We start from the raw sequence: 16,052 nt of genomic DNA on the forward strand, positions 1-16,052 counted from the left end.
TAAATTGTGGACTGTTCTTGAATTAAAAAGCAATTTAAGATCCGGAAACTTTGGCATTTTATAGACAATTAATTAATTTATTGTGTCCATAAATTTTAGCTGAGCTAAGAGTCAAGTCATTTATCTAATTGTCATGTGGATAAAGGTTGAGATCAAGTATTTCTTTTTCGTAAATATGTGTCAGCCAATTTGCAAATATCAGCGAATGCTTTGCTGCAAACAGAAAAAGTTCAGGTTGTGTGCTTGTTTTGTTGGAGAAGTCCTCAAAGAACAACGATCTTAACTCTTTAATTAATTTTTGATTGTTAAATTACGTATTTCATTTTAGGGTGTTCACTAACATGCCCCAAATACATGGGAATGTTATTAGTTTTGTAAATGAACTACTGAACAAACACACAATGAATATTCGTTTGATTGCATAATCCCTCCAACAGTTGTTGAGACGTTTCATTCTGAACCACAAGACTTGTGGTTGACTGGTGGTGACTATGAATGTCTGTAACAAGATTTCATGGTAATCCATCCAATATAAATTTCAGTCTGGACCAAAGTGGTGGAGCAACAAACATTTCCATCCCTAGAGTCAGGCTGCTAGCATGGCTGCAAAATATTACCAGTAAAAAAAGTATTGTGTGGCCTTAATTTTATGCAGATCCTTATAAAACTTTATGTAATTATGTAAAATTCAAGTTCAAGTGTGCATGCAACCGAATATGGATGTGTGTGTGTGTTAGTGTGCATGTGTGTGACTTAAAGAGAAAAATAGAGAAGGTCTCTGCAGGCCTGCAGCCAGACGTTGTGGGGCTGCAGCAGCTCCGATAAGAGAGGAAGGGACAGTCCATCGGTCTCTGTCGACTCAGGACTATGGAAACACACCGAGCAGCTCTGTGCTGCATGTGACAAAAACAGTTTGTTTCCCTGAGAGAGCAATCTTTCACGACCTTCTTGCAGCCCAAATCCGCTTATTCATCTGTTTACCTACAGGCTCTCCTATATTTGTCGTGGGGAGCCCAGCTGCAGCGCTCGATGCCATGGGTGAGCAGGAGTGAGCATTTTTGAGGTGCTTTGTTATGTTCATCTTCATCTTCAACTGTCAACAGGCTGTTTAAATTATCTGCTGCTATCGCTGTGATTTGCCAATTTGAACCTTTTCTCGATTTTGGCAGCTTAGTATGATGTAGCATCAAACACACAGCGTTGTGTCATATTTAGTCTACTGTAAGTGAATTAAAAACTGTGTTAGGATTCTGTCTTGAGGCATATTTACAGCGGATTTAGTGAGACATGTGTAATTCACAGAGAAATCACGAACGTAATTCTCCAAAATCCAATTTTGCATTCATTCCAGACATTATCCCTTCAACCAATAATAAACACAGACCTACAAACGTACACACTCACAGGCTGAAGTATACACAAACACACTCACACACCTCTTTCTAGTTTATTGGCTCAAATTGGGGGTAAAATCTAGGCAAAGAAAACTTCCCGAGATCGTCCAATCTTTGAATATGTGAAAAAAAAAGAAGCATGGACACAAAAGGTGCTTCAGTGGCACGAACAGGCATAAACCATCCACCTATAGATGATTTACCTCCACATACACATTTTGTACAATCTAAAAAAGCAATTTAAAGTGACAGGAGTCATATAAAACATGCACTGCAGTCACTGCCACTGCAATCTGGGTTCTCAGCTCTGACCCTTGAGTGGCCAAACTCCCACAGAAGACGAGAAGTCCACTCTACTTCTTCGTATTCTGCAGTAGCCCATTCAATTAACTGTTCATCCAAGCCTCCCACTAAAATGTCCATCAAAGCCAGCCAGGACCAGGCCGTCACTCCTTGTCCCCTTTTCCCCTCGCATAGCCGAGCTGTCACAAGTCAGCACACAGACACACAGAGCGAGGGAGGTGTGCACAGTGGCTGTTGGCTGATGATTAGGATTGAAAGAAAAGCAGAGGCATCGTTCTCTGCTTGGGAAAGTGAAGTGGAGGCTGGAAATGTGTGGATTGGTGATCAAAGACCTGAACTAGTCTCCTATGCACTGTATGCAGGATTAAAGTGGACCCATTTATATACATGAATGATCAAAGATGCTTAAAGTGAGCTGTGCTGGAATATTGAGTTTGGATGAGAAGTTAAATTTAAAGTTGCTCTTGTTGCAAAAAAAAAAAAAACTCCATGTTATTTTAAAAGCAGCTTGAGACTAACTATTCTCAGCACATCCAAATTAGACCCGGTCTTGATTGGCTCGCATCATTTAACAATCACTTTCCAATTTAACAGAAAGTGAACTGATAAACCAGTGACAGTACTTCCTACATTTAGAGTTTTCTGATTATGATGCCTCCAGTCTCATATAAATTCAGAATTTAATGGGTTCAAGGCAGTGGTGTAGCAGTGCCTGAAGAAGTCAGTATACTCTTTATTTATTCCTTCAAATTTTTTAAGTGGCTCAAGCAGCAAAGGATAAACTCCCTGTGTTGAAACTGTGACATGTAAGACTGTTGCATATTTAGCTCACATATAAATCGACCAGTAACATTTGCATATTGTCACTGAACTGCAGAGTTTTCAACAGCTACTGACCCACAGGCAGATATGACAACTACATAATATTGTATTTGGAGTTAAGTATTCCTTATTCTGTCATTCAATCATGAAACAATCACTTTCCGTTTCCAATGGACAACTTTGTGATGCCTTCACCATCCTAGGAAACATTCAGCTTACTGAACACTACTGAATGACCAGTGAATGAATCAGAGGGGATTTGGAAGTGAGTATATCCAATATATAAAATATAAAATATGAAAAAAGTTCATATCTTTTCTATCCTCCAGCTATCCATGCCGATCGTTTCAGTTTTGTTTATTTTGAGATATCTGTGTCTGAGATTTCTCACACACCCTCAATACTATAGTGGTGAATAGATGAATGGATGATTATTTACTTTTATTGTCTAAATTCAATAATTCATTGTTAATTTCTCAGAAAATAATCAAAAATGTCCAAAATATTGAGTCAATATTTAAACAGACAGTCCAAAATTCAGTTTCTAAAGACATAAGTCTGAGGAAAGCAATAAAATATTTTCAACAGAGAAAAATAACAATGGTTGATTGATTGTTGATCAAAAAACATCTAAAACATCTAAAAATATTTCTGTTATATGTGAATCATTTAAATATAAATTTCTAATGGTTTTGAGTATGATGAATAGCCCAGAAAAAACAAAACTATAAACACCAACATGGCTACCTCTAAAGGTAAAGTGATAAAATATATATGTATTTGTAATTCAAACACCAAATATCAAACAAATTGAAAAACACTGGTTCAACAGACCATAGAAAGTAAAACCATGAAAGCAATGCGGGACGCTTGAGAAGGGTGTCAAAAATCTCTGCAGTGACAGCAGCCAACTGTTCTGCCCTGAGGAGTTACGATGTGCATGCCTGTCAGTTTTCCACCTCAGTCTCCCTGACAATTCAAATCTGTGTAATTTTAGTTAGTACAGCGGTTCCACTCAGCTATTTCTGTCCTAGACAAAGCGAGAGGAGCTGCTGCTGCCTTTCCCTCTCCTTTAATCTCTCAGGTACAGTAAGTGATAACAAGGTCAAACATACACTATTTTGTATCTTTACAACTACAACCAAATCATATGAACACTCTCCTGTTGAAGGAATCAAGAGTAAATGAACACAAATCAATCAAACCTTTTTAAAACAGCTGCCTTTCCTCTGATTGTCATTTACTTAGAGGTCACATTTTTCTTGCATCGGTAACCTTGTAAATAGAAACATAACATACTATGCAAAGAGTTATGCTGTATTGTTGTTTACAAGGTCAGTACTGCTGCACTGCAGCTGTGTGACAGGCAGGTCAAGATAGGAGAGGGGGGCTGCTCGGGCTGGTTTAACAGCTTTAGCTACCATGGAGCAAACATGTTCTCAAGCTGCTGTCTATCTGCTTCTGCCTTACGCAGAAGACAACATGGTAAAACACTGATCATGTGTGGTGTCCATGAGCTTCCATTAAACCGTATAAAAAGTACTGACCACCATATAAACAACAAAACACAGAGGTACACAGTACAGTATTTGAAAATAGAGTCTGAAGGTGTTTTGTTTGCTCATGCAGACTTTTCACTGTTTTCTTCTTCCCTGTTGACTCTTGTGGTGTTGCTGCACAGGTGTATTGCTCTATTATAAGGTGGAGAGAAGTTGTGTATATGAGAGGGATGTTCAGACGTGTTGTAGCTAAAGGATGAAAACAGTAATGCCTCTCTACAGAAAGTGCTGAGGGATTTTGTACTATAGCATTGCACAAGGTGCAGCTAATACAGCAGGGCATCAAAGCAACGTGGATTAATGCCACATTTTTGGCACAAATTACTGTGCAGCAAGTCGACTAAATCAGTAAACATAACGACACCTATATCAAAGTTTTGTTTAAACAAAATTCTAAGCAACATGACAAATGTTCATTGGGGGGAAAAACAGCAATATAACAGAAGCTTTTGTGTAACTCGCTGATAGGAGCAGAGGTGTTTTAAAGCAACAAGAAATGTTTTCAAAATGCTTCATCAAAGTCTTATAATGAGCGGTTCTTTCATACGCTCTTTTTCTATTGATAAACTTTACCTAGAATGAACCAATGAAAACATGAAAAACGTGTGTCCCGCTCAGAGGCTTCCAGCAAAACGGGAAACATTACGTAAGTGTGTACCTGCATTGCAGCTGATTGTGTTGACTCGAACTGTCATCCTCCCCGAGGGGGAGCGAGCCAGCGCCGCGTCTTTGTAACCACTTGTGAGCTAAATGATATGATGACCACCAGACTGAATTAGCTCCTCCTTATGTTGACCTCAATGACACATTAAGTCATATCTTTCTCACTGTCATACTTCAGTGATGCATTTCATCTCGAATATGGCTGTTTATGAACTCCCTGCTCTACAATAATGTGAATTATCAAGTCATGACCAGAGTATTTGTTATCAAAGCCACAAGTCCTGCAACACTAAGCTTTTTGTGTTGAGTTCTGCACAGTAAGGCCATAATAAAAGATGTCTGCCGGACAAAAAAAGCACCAATAAATATAAGCTGACAACTCTCTGAAACAAGCTTTGCAAGTAAAATTCACTTATTGTTAATTAAACAGCATCTTGGTTGCACGATTACAAGCACCAGAGGATCCACAGGCTAGGAAATTAGGAAAATGCACATCTTCTGTATGGTTAATAATAGTGGATACGGCATATTAGATTGTAATTACATCTGCATGTTTATCTCGTTTTTACCTGATGGGTTAAATCAACTAATTAAGGACAAAAACTAATCACAGTTAAGTTTAAACATTTTATAATTCACCAAATGCAGCCTGTGAGTGGATGATGCGGAAATCAAAAGCTTGCAGCACTACTGTGGAAAATGAAGACCAGAAGGCAAACAGCAGCTTTGGCATCATATTCTGTATGTAATATTATCTAATCAGTTATGAGCATATCATTATATTAGTCTGTGCAGTGAAGTGTCTTCCCCTGTTGCTGCTGGATTAGGTACTTGATTTGTGTTTGTGTGGTCGTGCGTGCGCGTGCATGCGCATTTGTACATTTTCCAAGTGTGTGTGTGTGTGTGTGTGTCTGCTCACAGCTGGCTATTTCTGCACTGTATTATGATAGTCTGCTGAGCTCTAGCCTGTACTAATTACAGTATAAAGATCATTTGAGATTGCTTTGGGAGAGGCCAGCTTCAGCTCTTAATTAAACTCATCATGCAGGTAACATTGTAGCTTTAACAGGCAAGAAAATAGAGCGTGGACTTAAATACACCCTGCGAGTTATGTATAGGTGACAAGTCTTTGATGAGTCCTTCCTCATACCGCATGACACTGTCCGTCTCAAGAGAACAACACTTCAGTACTGCACATGAGAAAGTAAACTTTAATATAGTATATAGTATGTAGCCATCTACTCCAAGAGCAATTTAGCAAATGCTTTGTGATGTGACTGGCACAGCCTCACAGACCATAGCCGCAGACTGATAGTCTGCAACAAATACATTTTCTTACAAGACCTCATATTGGTAAAATATCTGTTTGGATTTCCTCCAAAAGAAACATCCTACAATCCTCTGTTACTCTGTTACAAGTGAAGACAAAAGGACGGCCCAAATACCCTTTAAGGATTTATGATAGAATAGCATCAAATCAGCTCCAAAATGAAAACTGACAGAAGGACAGAAAGGAGGGAAAGGGAGAGTGAGAGAGTGAGAGAGAGAGAGAAAAGACTGAGACTGAGAGGCATCTCAAATAAACCCATTCATTCTGTCAGCAGCTCCCTGCTGAGTCTCAAATCACAGGGCGGTCGGGTGGGTGGGTGGCAGAGGTAGGCTGCAGCGATAAGGAGATTTTTTAATCATTGGAAGGATTATATTTAGCTTCTTTATTGTTAAATTTGTACTATAGTCACAGGAGGAACTCACGCAGTAATAGAACAGGGGTTGAATGGACCTATGGGGGTTGTATAGTGTCAGATTTGACATGCTTAAGCTACAAATATCTGTAAAAGCAGTGACAAGCCCTCATCTCATACACCAGGAGATTGGAAAGAACACAGAGCAACACCTAATGCCTGATGCCTCCACACACTGAGACTCTAAGCACTATATTTTCTGCTTGCTCAAAAGGCCCTGCATGTAAGGGTCAGGTCCATTTCCTTCTCAGGGTATTACTCTGCCTCTCTATAATACATGCGGGCATAAATAATGCATGTTGCTGGCTCTCAAACTTACCTGGCTGGAGTTTTCACCACTTAATGGTAATTCATCATGGTCTATAGATGAAACACTCTCCGGATCAATACATTTCTAAAATTAAAATATACGATCGTTTTATAATTTTTCCTCTGCAAAATGCGGATTTCAGTTGATGCATCTGTATACAGCATCGATGTGTGTGTCATACCTGGCGTACAGTATATCTGTGCAAGTATACAGTATCTATTGGGAGCAGCTTCCATTAATTAATTGCCTGTGGGTTTACTTTACAACTGAGGTCAGTGCAAGGATGCCAAGTGCAGATAGCTGTAATTGATTCACACGTTTTATTATGTGCAGATTAGGCATGCTGCCAAGGATGTGCCACAGGAAGAGCATTGAGAACTTGGACACGGCTATTTAGATTTCGAAAACTGTTGTCAAGAACTGCATTTTGCAAAACATAGCCTCCAGTGTCACTTGACACTGGTATCATCCACTGTGTGCTGTGAATGAGCCAGTGATTAAGCAAATTAACCTGGCTGACATGGCGACATGAGACAGAGGGTCCTTTGACTCGTGTCAGCAAATCTATGATAATGAGGTGAATTCATACGGTTGTAAACTGTTGGATGTACAAGCATCAGATAATCCAGTTCTCCATCCAGTCAACCACGATGAGCCTGATCCCAACGAGGCTCCACCCTCTCATTTCAGTGACATGTTTGAGCAGCGAATCAATGTGTTCAAGCAGTTTGGACTCAAATATTGGCTCAGTTCCAGGATCCCCCTCCTTAAGCTGTAAACACTGAACACTCACACACTTTAACTGACTTAGTGTAACCTGTGTCAAGTGTTGTTGAGTGCTCAACAGTGAGAGGACTCTGTATGACAAGTGCATAGCAAATTTGTGTATGAGGGACTTTATGAGATTATGTTACATGGACAGAGGTTTGAGGCTGATATTTCAGATCCTAGTGAATTTACAGGAGCAGCTCAACATTTCTGCACTTTCTTACCAAAAGTCAGATGGTTAGATGTTATGGTAACTATGTAGCTTAGTTTAGCACAGAGACTGGAAACATGGGGCTCTGTTTAAAGCAAATAAAATCTAATTACCGGCACCTCTAAAGATCACTGATAAATGTTGTTTAATCATTACTAAAACCAAACTTGGAGTTGTGTTTTTAAGGGCAGTTATATGTCGGACTATTTCTTAGTAAGGACCAGCAACTTCCTGAAGTTATATTTCATATGTACAGTAAGCTATAATGTGTTATTAAGTGAGCTAATTAAGTGTGTCAATATTTTCAGGACTATTATTAAAAGAAATTGAAATGTTTGTTGTTATTTCGTTTTTAACAGACAAAATCAACATATTTGGAAGTCACCACCTTACCACCATGTAAAGTGTGAATAAATGGCTCAGAAAGTTGACCAGAGAGTCCTCAAACTCTTGCTGATTTCACAATGTGACAGCCCTGAGTCCCTGTGGAGCATGTGTCAAAGTCTATAAAGTCCATAAGTGTGAGCACTAACATTGGATGACCGGAGTAATCAGCAATGGGGGCTTTGTCCATGATGTTGACCAACTTGTACTGTTTAAGCCACTGAGGAACAAAATGCCACAGGGCCTGTTGTCCCTGTTTTAAATGTGTATTGAGGACTAAACATCTGTCGGAAACAGCAGGATCTGGTCTGTGGAGAACTGGGAATCTACATCATTAGATACACAACCTCCCTCATGTCCTGGGGCAGAGCAGAATAATCTCGCAAGCTGCATGAGGTGCCTGCTCTGCAGCCGGAGCTGCTACTGAAGCTTACAGTATGTAGCGAATGTTAAAAAGGCTTGCTGATGAGTTTAAATCGTGTGAAATATGGCAATAAATACCTGTTCTGAGCTCGTTAATATTCTTAGTCTTAGATTTATGGAGGTGAAAATGTCACGGTCCTTGATTAGCTCAGAGTAGCTACAGCTTGTGCAGAGACTGCTTAAAGCAAAACAAAACAAAATTATGGAGACGTGCCACATCGTGGCACATTGTCTCTTATGGTCTTGTTGAAGGACTTTACAACAAAACTGTGAGTGTGACGCTTATGGAGACCATCTGTCTGTTACAGTGCAATCTGTTAAACTTATCTTCAGTGATTTTGAGCAGCGATCTCAGGGTGCATCAGCTGCAGCGGGAGTCACGTGAAACACAGTGGGATCAAACTCATCTGTAATCATTTCTAAACCGACACACATGCATATGAATGTGTAGACACACACACACACACACACATAGACACAACATAAAAAAACAGTTCATGACATCTAAGGAGAAGATAAAGATAAATTCTCAAAGACATTTATCCCTCCCATGGGATTTAAAAGACTTCAAAAAGCTATAGCTTCTCTTAACATCTTCAATCAGCCATACTGCATCTTCACATGCTGAGTAACACGTCTTGCTTCCCACATTAATCCAAACACATGAGCTAATGTGGATATTATTGTCCCTCAGTGATAGTTTCTCTCAAGCTTTAGTATGTCTACTGAGCCACTAAAGCCTAATACTGCACAGTATCTGACCGAATACCACCACACTCATTTACAATGCTTGTAGAAGATTAACAGATTACCATGTCCATATGAACACGTCATATCTGGGTCAGCATTTAGTTCTTATCTTAATAAAACAATGAATAAGACATGGGATATGGAGCAGATTTAAATAAATCTGCATTAAACAGCTGTACCAAAGAACTGATGGACAAAAGTAAAACATGATGAATTGTAACCTAAAACAACAACAACAAACCTATTAAGATCACGGTATATTCTTATTAATCTATACAGTATATCATGTTTAAAAGTAAAAGCAGTGTGTTTATGATTTGACTGAAGCACAGTGAGAAGGAAATTATGTTTATGCAGTAACATGTTTTAATGTTGCAGCTTGTTGACTACTTCACAAGGAAGTTAAACAATTAGTCAGGTAATCAATTAATTAATGAATTAGTTGACCACCAGAAATCTAACTGTGTTGATATTGGAAAGTAGTTTTTATGACTTTTTAATCAAAACAGCAAAGGTTATCCAGTTCTAGATTCTCAAACAATGTTTTACTTTCTCATTTATTTTATGATTAAATTAAATCAAATTGAAAATCTCTGTATTTGGGGCTGTTTGTCTGAACAAAACAACAGTTTAAAGCCTTCAGCACAGGCTAAAGGAACTGGGCATTTTTCACTATTTGCTGACTTTTCTTAGACTCAAAAAAATGAAGTGATATAAAAATAAAAATGACACAAAGATTAACTGATAATAAATGTAATAATTCAGTTTCAGTAATGAAGTATTCTAGTTGTGACACTCATGAATGAATGTAAGTCCTCTGACACACCTCCGAGTCAAGCCACTTTTGTGGCCTAGAGTGTTCCTCCGACAAACACAAGCAACGTCTTTCCTCCTCTATTTCCCTTTCTATCTATCACTCACCGGCCTTTCCCTCCTCCTCCTTCTCCTCCTTCTCCTCCTTCTCGGACCTCATGTCCTCCTCGGCACAGGCTCCACTCGACTCCACTGTCAACTGTGGTGTGAACTCTCATAGCAGGTGAAAAAAGAAAACGAAAAACACACACACGCACACACACATACACACTAGTATATGTACAGACCAGTGCACACACCATTCAAACCAACATACAGCCGCTCCCAGCCCTGCTCACTGAGGCTCCACCCAGACAGGTTACTAGGAAGTCGTCCCCTGAGAGCCACTCAGCTGCATTTACTGCTCCTTTTTCTCCTTCCTTTCCTCTGTGGGTGCCTCTCTTTCTCTCCCACTTTCTGTGTACCTGTTTAGTGACACGCCCTGTGGCATCGAGGACGACTTTCACCCCCACGCCCACTCCTGCTTTTCATCTTTTCCCCTTGGAGTGTACAGAGGAGGTGATGGGGGAGGGGAAGGGAATACAAGCTGCACCTCAGGTAATGAACCAGGTGAGTCAGTGGAGCTCTCGCTCCACCTGATGGCTGGCAAAGGACAGCGTGCGCAATTACAGACTGACTGAACAGAGAACAATACATCCCTCTGTACAAAGACTATGCACTCCCTCTGAGCCCACAGCGCCTTTGTAGCCTACATGAGTTTACATTACTCACTTCCTGAATGTGAATGTGTGTTTTGGCCAGAGGGGGCAGGAATGTAAACTCTGAATAAAAATGCTGCGAGTGTAAACTTCAATATAAACGCCTCAAAAAATAGATCAGGACAGCAGTGAAGTAATATGTAGTCCACACTTCTAACCAAACTGCCTTAGCTCTACACTCTGAGATTGGCTTATTAATAAGAGCTCTCCTGTGTTATCTTTAACCCTCCAGGGGGTTTATGTATGGCCGTCTCTTCCTGCTGAGTAAGGACAGTCTGTGTCATGTTTAGATGGGAAGTCGGATGTGTGCAGACACAGTTACAGAGTAAATGAGGTTAAGGATGGTCCACTTTGCCTGGCAGGGCTCTTAAGGCCTGAAACCCTGAGGCAGGTACAGGTGGTACAAGGAAAACAGATAGGGCTGCAAGTGAATTAATTCAGCCTGCCTGGCTAGATATAAACTTATAATGGAATTTTTTGGAGTTTATGAGCACTTGAGTAACATAACTAGCATACTAAAGCACGGGTGTTAGCATAATGTGTGTGTGTGAGTTTGTGTGCAAGAGGAAAACGAGTTTAAACCGCTTGCATTTAAAGACGTGACAGGCAGCAGTTTAGAGCAAGCATGCCATTTGTCCTGCCTGTCAGAGGTTGACGCTCCGTTTTAGCTCCATCGAAAGATCAGATGAGCTCTAACCAGATACTTGTCACATGAGGCAATGGATCTGTCAATCACACACCGACACCTCAAGGATTACTGCCAGGCTCATTCTACTTTGACCTGTCAGAGCTGAGACAAAAGATTCAGAGGTCTCATCTATAGTGGATGCAATTAACAGCCCATAAGAAAGTTCTATGTATATTCCAAGTGTTTTCTCCACTGGCTTTTGCAGCAGCTTTACAGCTATGAAATGTCATACAGAGAAATGATTAGACTACTTTCACATATGCTAATGTTACCAGTCTGGACTGAGTTGCTTTTGACTTGTCTGGAGAATTACAGCATTTAATGTGAATAGAAGAGTCTTGACCAAGTGTAGCACTTTATAAATCCAAGGTCATGGTATAGCCTTCCTCTCGGGCTACGCTGAATCTCATTCACGACATTTCTTTTATCATGACGGTTCTTCAGTCTGAAATTTTCCACTCCTCGGTGTCCTTATTCTTCGGCTTAACTCCCCGTATCACTATGTCATTCATTTGCTTTGCTCACATTAAAGCCAGAAGAAATCCTAAAAGCCCTTTTTTTTTCTACTCTCCGCTCTCCTCCACTGTATTGCTCTCCCTTCTCTCAGCTGCACACAGTTTGACCTGTCATTCTGCATTATCAGTGCAAGAGAGTGTTGATAGAGCGCCAGGGATGGAGCGGCATTAAAATATTAGCTAGCCTTGAGAGAAGAAGAAGAAAGTGAAGAAAAGAGGGAGGAGGGAGACTGAAAGCGGTGATGGGCAGAGAAGAACAAGAATGACAGACTGAGGTCACCACTGTCGCTGCCCGCTGTTGATGGATTTGACACGAGGCTTGTCTAATAGCCACTGAGCTTGCTCTGCCAGCTTCAAGAGGCTAGATTGGACGAAAACATTAGAATTACAATTACAGCGCAGGCTCTCTGGGATCTCTTGTGTGAGAACAACAGAGAATAATAGCAGTCGTGAATAAAAAAAGAAACGGACACAAGGCTTATAGATTAAGCAACAATATACATGCGATCAATAGAGTACGATCAATACCTTTTGTAGTGCAAATTATTATAGGCTGGTCAGTTTGATTACCTTACATGAGTGATTGAAGGAGGCTATTATCCTCAGCTGTACAGGCCTCTCTTTATTTCTCAAACTCATGACAGTGACTGGAGAAAATAAGGGGCCTTGCTGCGATGCAATGATGCACGTTACAATACAACTCTAGTGCAATAAACTTCAATAAAGCTCTATTCATATTTTATTTTAAAAAGCCCTGGTAAGAAGTTAATCAAGTCTCACTTATGCCTCTGCAGTAAGTATTGGCTGACAAAACATGTTATTTAGCTGCGCTAAATCAAAGCCTGCAGTGAACTGTAAGGCCCCACGTGGCCAAGCACCAAGAGCTGTTATCTGATTGTTCTCACACTCTTAGGCCTTTGCTCCAGTGTTAACCTCCCAGTCAAGCTGACAGCTCTGTGTCTTTTAACTGCCAGGATAAATCACTGTGCACACTTCCTGCTGTCACCAAGGCAACACCTTGTATTTTCTCGAGCAATGTCGTACCTTTTCCTAGCGAGCAGTCTTGGGTGCCAAAGTCCATCAGGCTGGATATCTCTGTTGGGTAACACATGTCCGTCACCACTGTCTTCTGTCTGTGATGCACCGATGGATCTGCAGAGAGGAAGGAAATTAACGATAAATGTAATTTCACACTTGAATCAAACGTGTATTTATTCATCAGAACTTCTGTTGGGATCATACTGTGTGTGCGTGTGTGTACAGTCTTGTAGCTGCAGCAGGCTTGGTAAATCAGCTGACTCATTCTGACATGATCAATTCGGTACACACAGCTTTCAGACATGTTGTAGACACAAATCTCTCCCACGGATGACTGAAGCTGTGATTGGAATTTGAAACCTATAATACTGATGCATGGTTCTTACATTATTTGACAATGCTCGGCTAACTTTTTATCCCCTTTCACCTTATTTTAGATCAGTTGTTTTGTTTCATCTTTCACACCTTTTCCCTATCCTCGATTCTTGCCCCTCAAATAAAACCTATCCATTTAATGTGATTCCATTATATACTGAACTGACCCATTTTTGCTAATGATACAGATCAAGGCCTTCCAATGACTCAGGTTCAGCCACTCAACATTTTCTCTCTTCGCGCTTAGTAATTTATTTAAGAAGAGTTCAAGAACAAAATGGAGTGAGAGCATACTGTATATCTCTTTTAAAATTATCAAGGTTCCTTGACCTGCTTTTTGAAACCTCCGTGTGTAAGGAATGAAAATACTATAAAAAAATAACAGCGATTATTGGAGGCAGCAATATCCTCACTGCACTAGTGAGGGGTTTTATCGGATAGATAGCATAAAATTTTGATTTTCTCTTGAAGAGGGCTTCAGATCCCGCTATTGATCTCAAATCTTCAATCTGATCTCATGCATCCTTCTGAGGCTATAAATGTTGAACTTCATGCCAGCCAAAGTCACAACAGCACCTCCTCTTTATGTGCAAATACACTGTTCAACTTCAATGTGTTATCTAGTTTAACGATTAATCTCGTTAATGAGCACAACAGTTGGCATCTACCGTCAGGTGTCTTCTGAGCGATACCATCTGCACAATCGCTCTTCCTCAACAATGATCTCAGCTTGCCTCCCAATCTGCATATTTTGACAGGTTCAATTTCATTACCGTATGGTATTTATCTAGATCACTGACCTTCCCCACCCTTCTCCACTCCTCCATTCCCCTGACCTGTCGATAACTGTTTAGGTGTTGTTAAGATGACCTTTTCCTCTGTCTGTTAGTATGGAGATTGGCCGGCGGGCAGGCTATTGTTCAGCCACTCTAAGGCTGCTTTACTGAGCACCAACGATAATGAGAGTGAGAGAGACAGAGAGGATGAGGCCTCTGGCAGGAAGACAGAGTCATAGACGATCTATTCCATCACCTGTTGAAGGTGTCTGTGCTTTAAATGCACTTAAAAATAAAAATAAAGATGTCAATTGAGCCTTTGTTCAAACATTTCATCACTCTTAAATTACAGAAATAAACAATGTACGTTTATATATTTGCATATGTACGCCTTCTCTGTATCGTACTACAACACACTTGAGTCGTCTGAACTTTTAACCTCCCATTCCCAAGTGGTTTCTGAGTCGTCTGAACTTTTAACCTCCCATTCCCAAGTGGTTTCTGATTAACTTGGGTTTATTGTGTGTCTGTGTCAGTGCTGTAAAGTATGTGAATGTGCTTTTAGAGAGGTATATCCTGAGGAGTGGGCAGTATATCTGTCACCTCATTTCTGCCTGGTTGGATCTATGCTGTGAGAGGTTAAAGGCTATGAAAATATTGAGGCCAAGCTGTGCTAGTCTGTCTCTAACCTACCTGAACAAACTAGGTGGGACAGGAGTACAAACGACAGGATAATGACTCAACTAATGCAAAAACAGGATTGTAAACGTCTCTCAGTGAACATTTCAACTGTCTAGTATGTTCATATTAAAGGGTAATTAATATTAAGTTAGCTGATATTAAAAAAAAATTATTATTCGGCTCTGGAGGGGTGCGCTGTTTGACTGACAGTTATATTGTGAGCTCTTCTCTGCCACTGAAATAAATGGGATTTAAATTGATCCCATTCTGTCAGATGAGAATATCTATGAAAAAGGACTACTTTACAAATAAGGTAGGTCACTTGTTATCTATATTTATATTGTCTCATCTGTTGGATCTCCAACAAAAATAAAGACCTGCTTAAGTGCTTTTCAACAGACATTTTGACATGTCATAACAAGAGAAGCACCGATGTTTTTAATAGCATTAACGATTCAAATTCACTGGATAAGCTTATTTAACACTAAATTGAACCGAGCCATCATTAATGTTATTCAATTCACCTGTGCTTTTCTTGCTATAAGTCAAAATATCTGCTGTGAAAAAGGTCAATTTAACTCTGTACACCCACACGGGTGTTTTAACTTGTTCTGGTTAAATTAGACATCTGCTTAATGTGATGCTGTGTGGAGCTATAATGAAACAACACGAAGTCACCAAATTTCACAAACCAATAAGAATGATAAAGATAAAACCTCACACAGCCTAATGTTCCGACAAGCACAGTCTACAGTCACAATCTACAGTCACTGTTCACATCAGGATTTAAAAATGCCAAATCAATTATGTCCAGTCAAATCAAGCAAGCAAGTCGTTTTAGTGCTCGTCTATGAATCCGAAATAGAGGAAGCTATCACAGTTTTATTAGCTGTGCTTTACTTTTATTTAACCTCTTCCGTTGGAGTAAAAACTATTCCACAGGCGATAATGTGACAGCAGTTGATACAAATGCACAAATGCATTTTCTGTATAGACTGTGGCAAATATCGTCCTGTTAACGGCCAAGCTAAGCTAATAAGTGAATGAGTTTAGTTAACGCATCATGGTTGTTTGCTTGA

The 16,052-nt window shown here is 40.0% G+C and overlaps 1 protein-coding gene across 4 annotated transcripts in view; it reads right to left on the bottom strand.

The window, feature by feature from the left end:
• kaznb (kazrin, periplakin interacting protein b) overlaps window positions 1-16,052 on the bottom strand; it is a 114,482-nt gene that overhangs the window by 14,259 nt on the left and 84,171 nt on the right. For 3 of the 4 annotated variants that reach the window (XM_019262972.2, XM_019262974.2, XM_019262975.2), the window contains exon 5: window positions 13,148-13,255. In XM_019262972.2, coding sequence (XP_019118517.1) covers window positions 13,148-13,255 — 108 coding nt within the window. Of the gene's footprint in view, window positions 1-10,250; window positions 10,634-13,147; window positions 13,256-16,052 lie in introns of those variants that run through there. The other variant, XM_019262973.2, reaches the window with a different exon arrangement.

Source organism: Larimichthys crocea, chromosome VI, assembly GCF_000972845.2.
Source record: "Larimichthys crocea isolate SSNF chromosome VI, L_crocea_2.0, whole genome shotgun sequence".
NCBI lineage: Eukaryota > Metazoa > Chordata > Actinopteri > Sciaenidae > Larimichthys > Larimichthys crocea.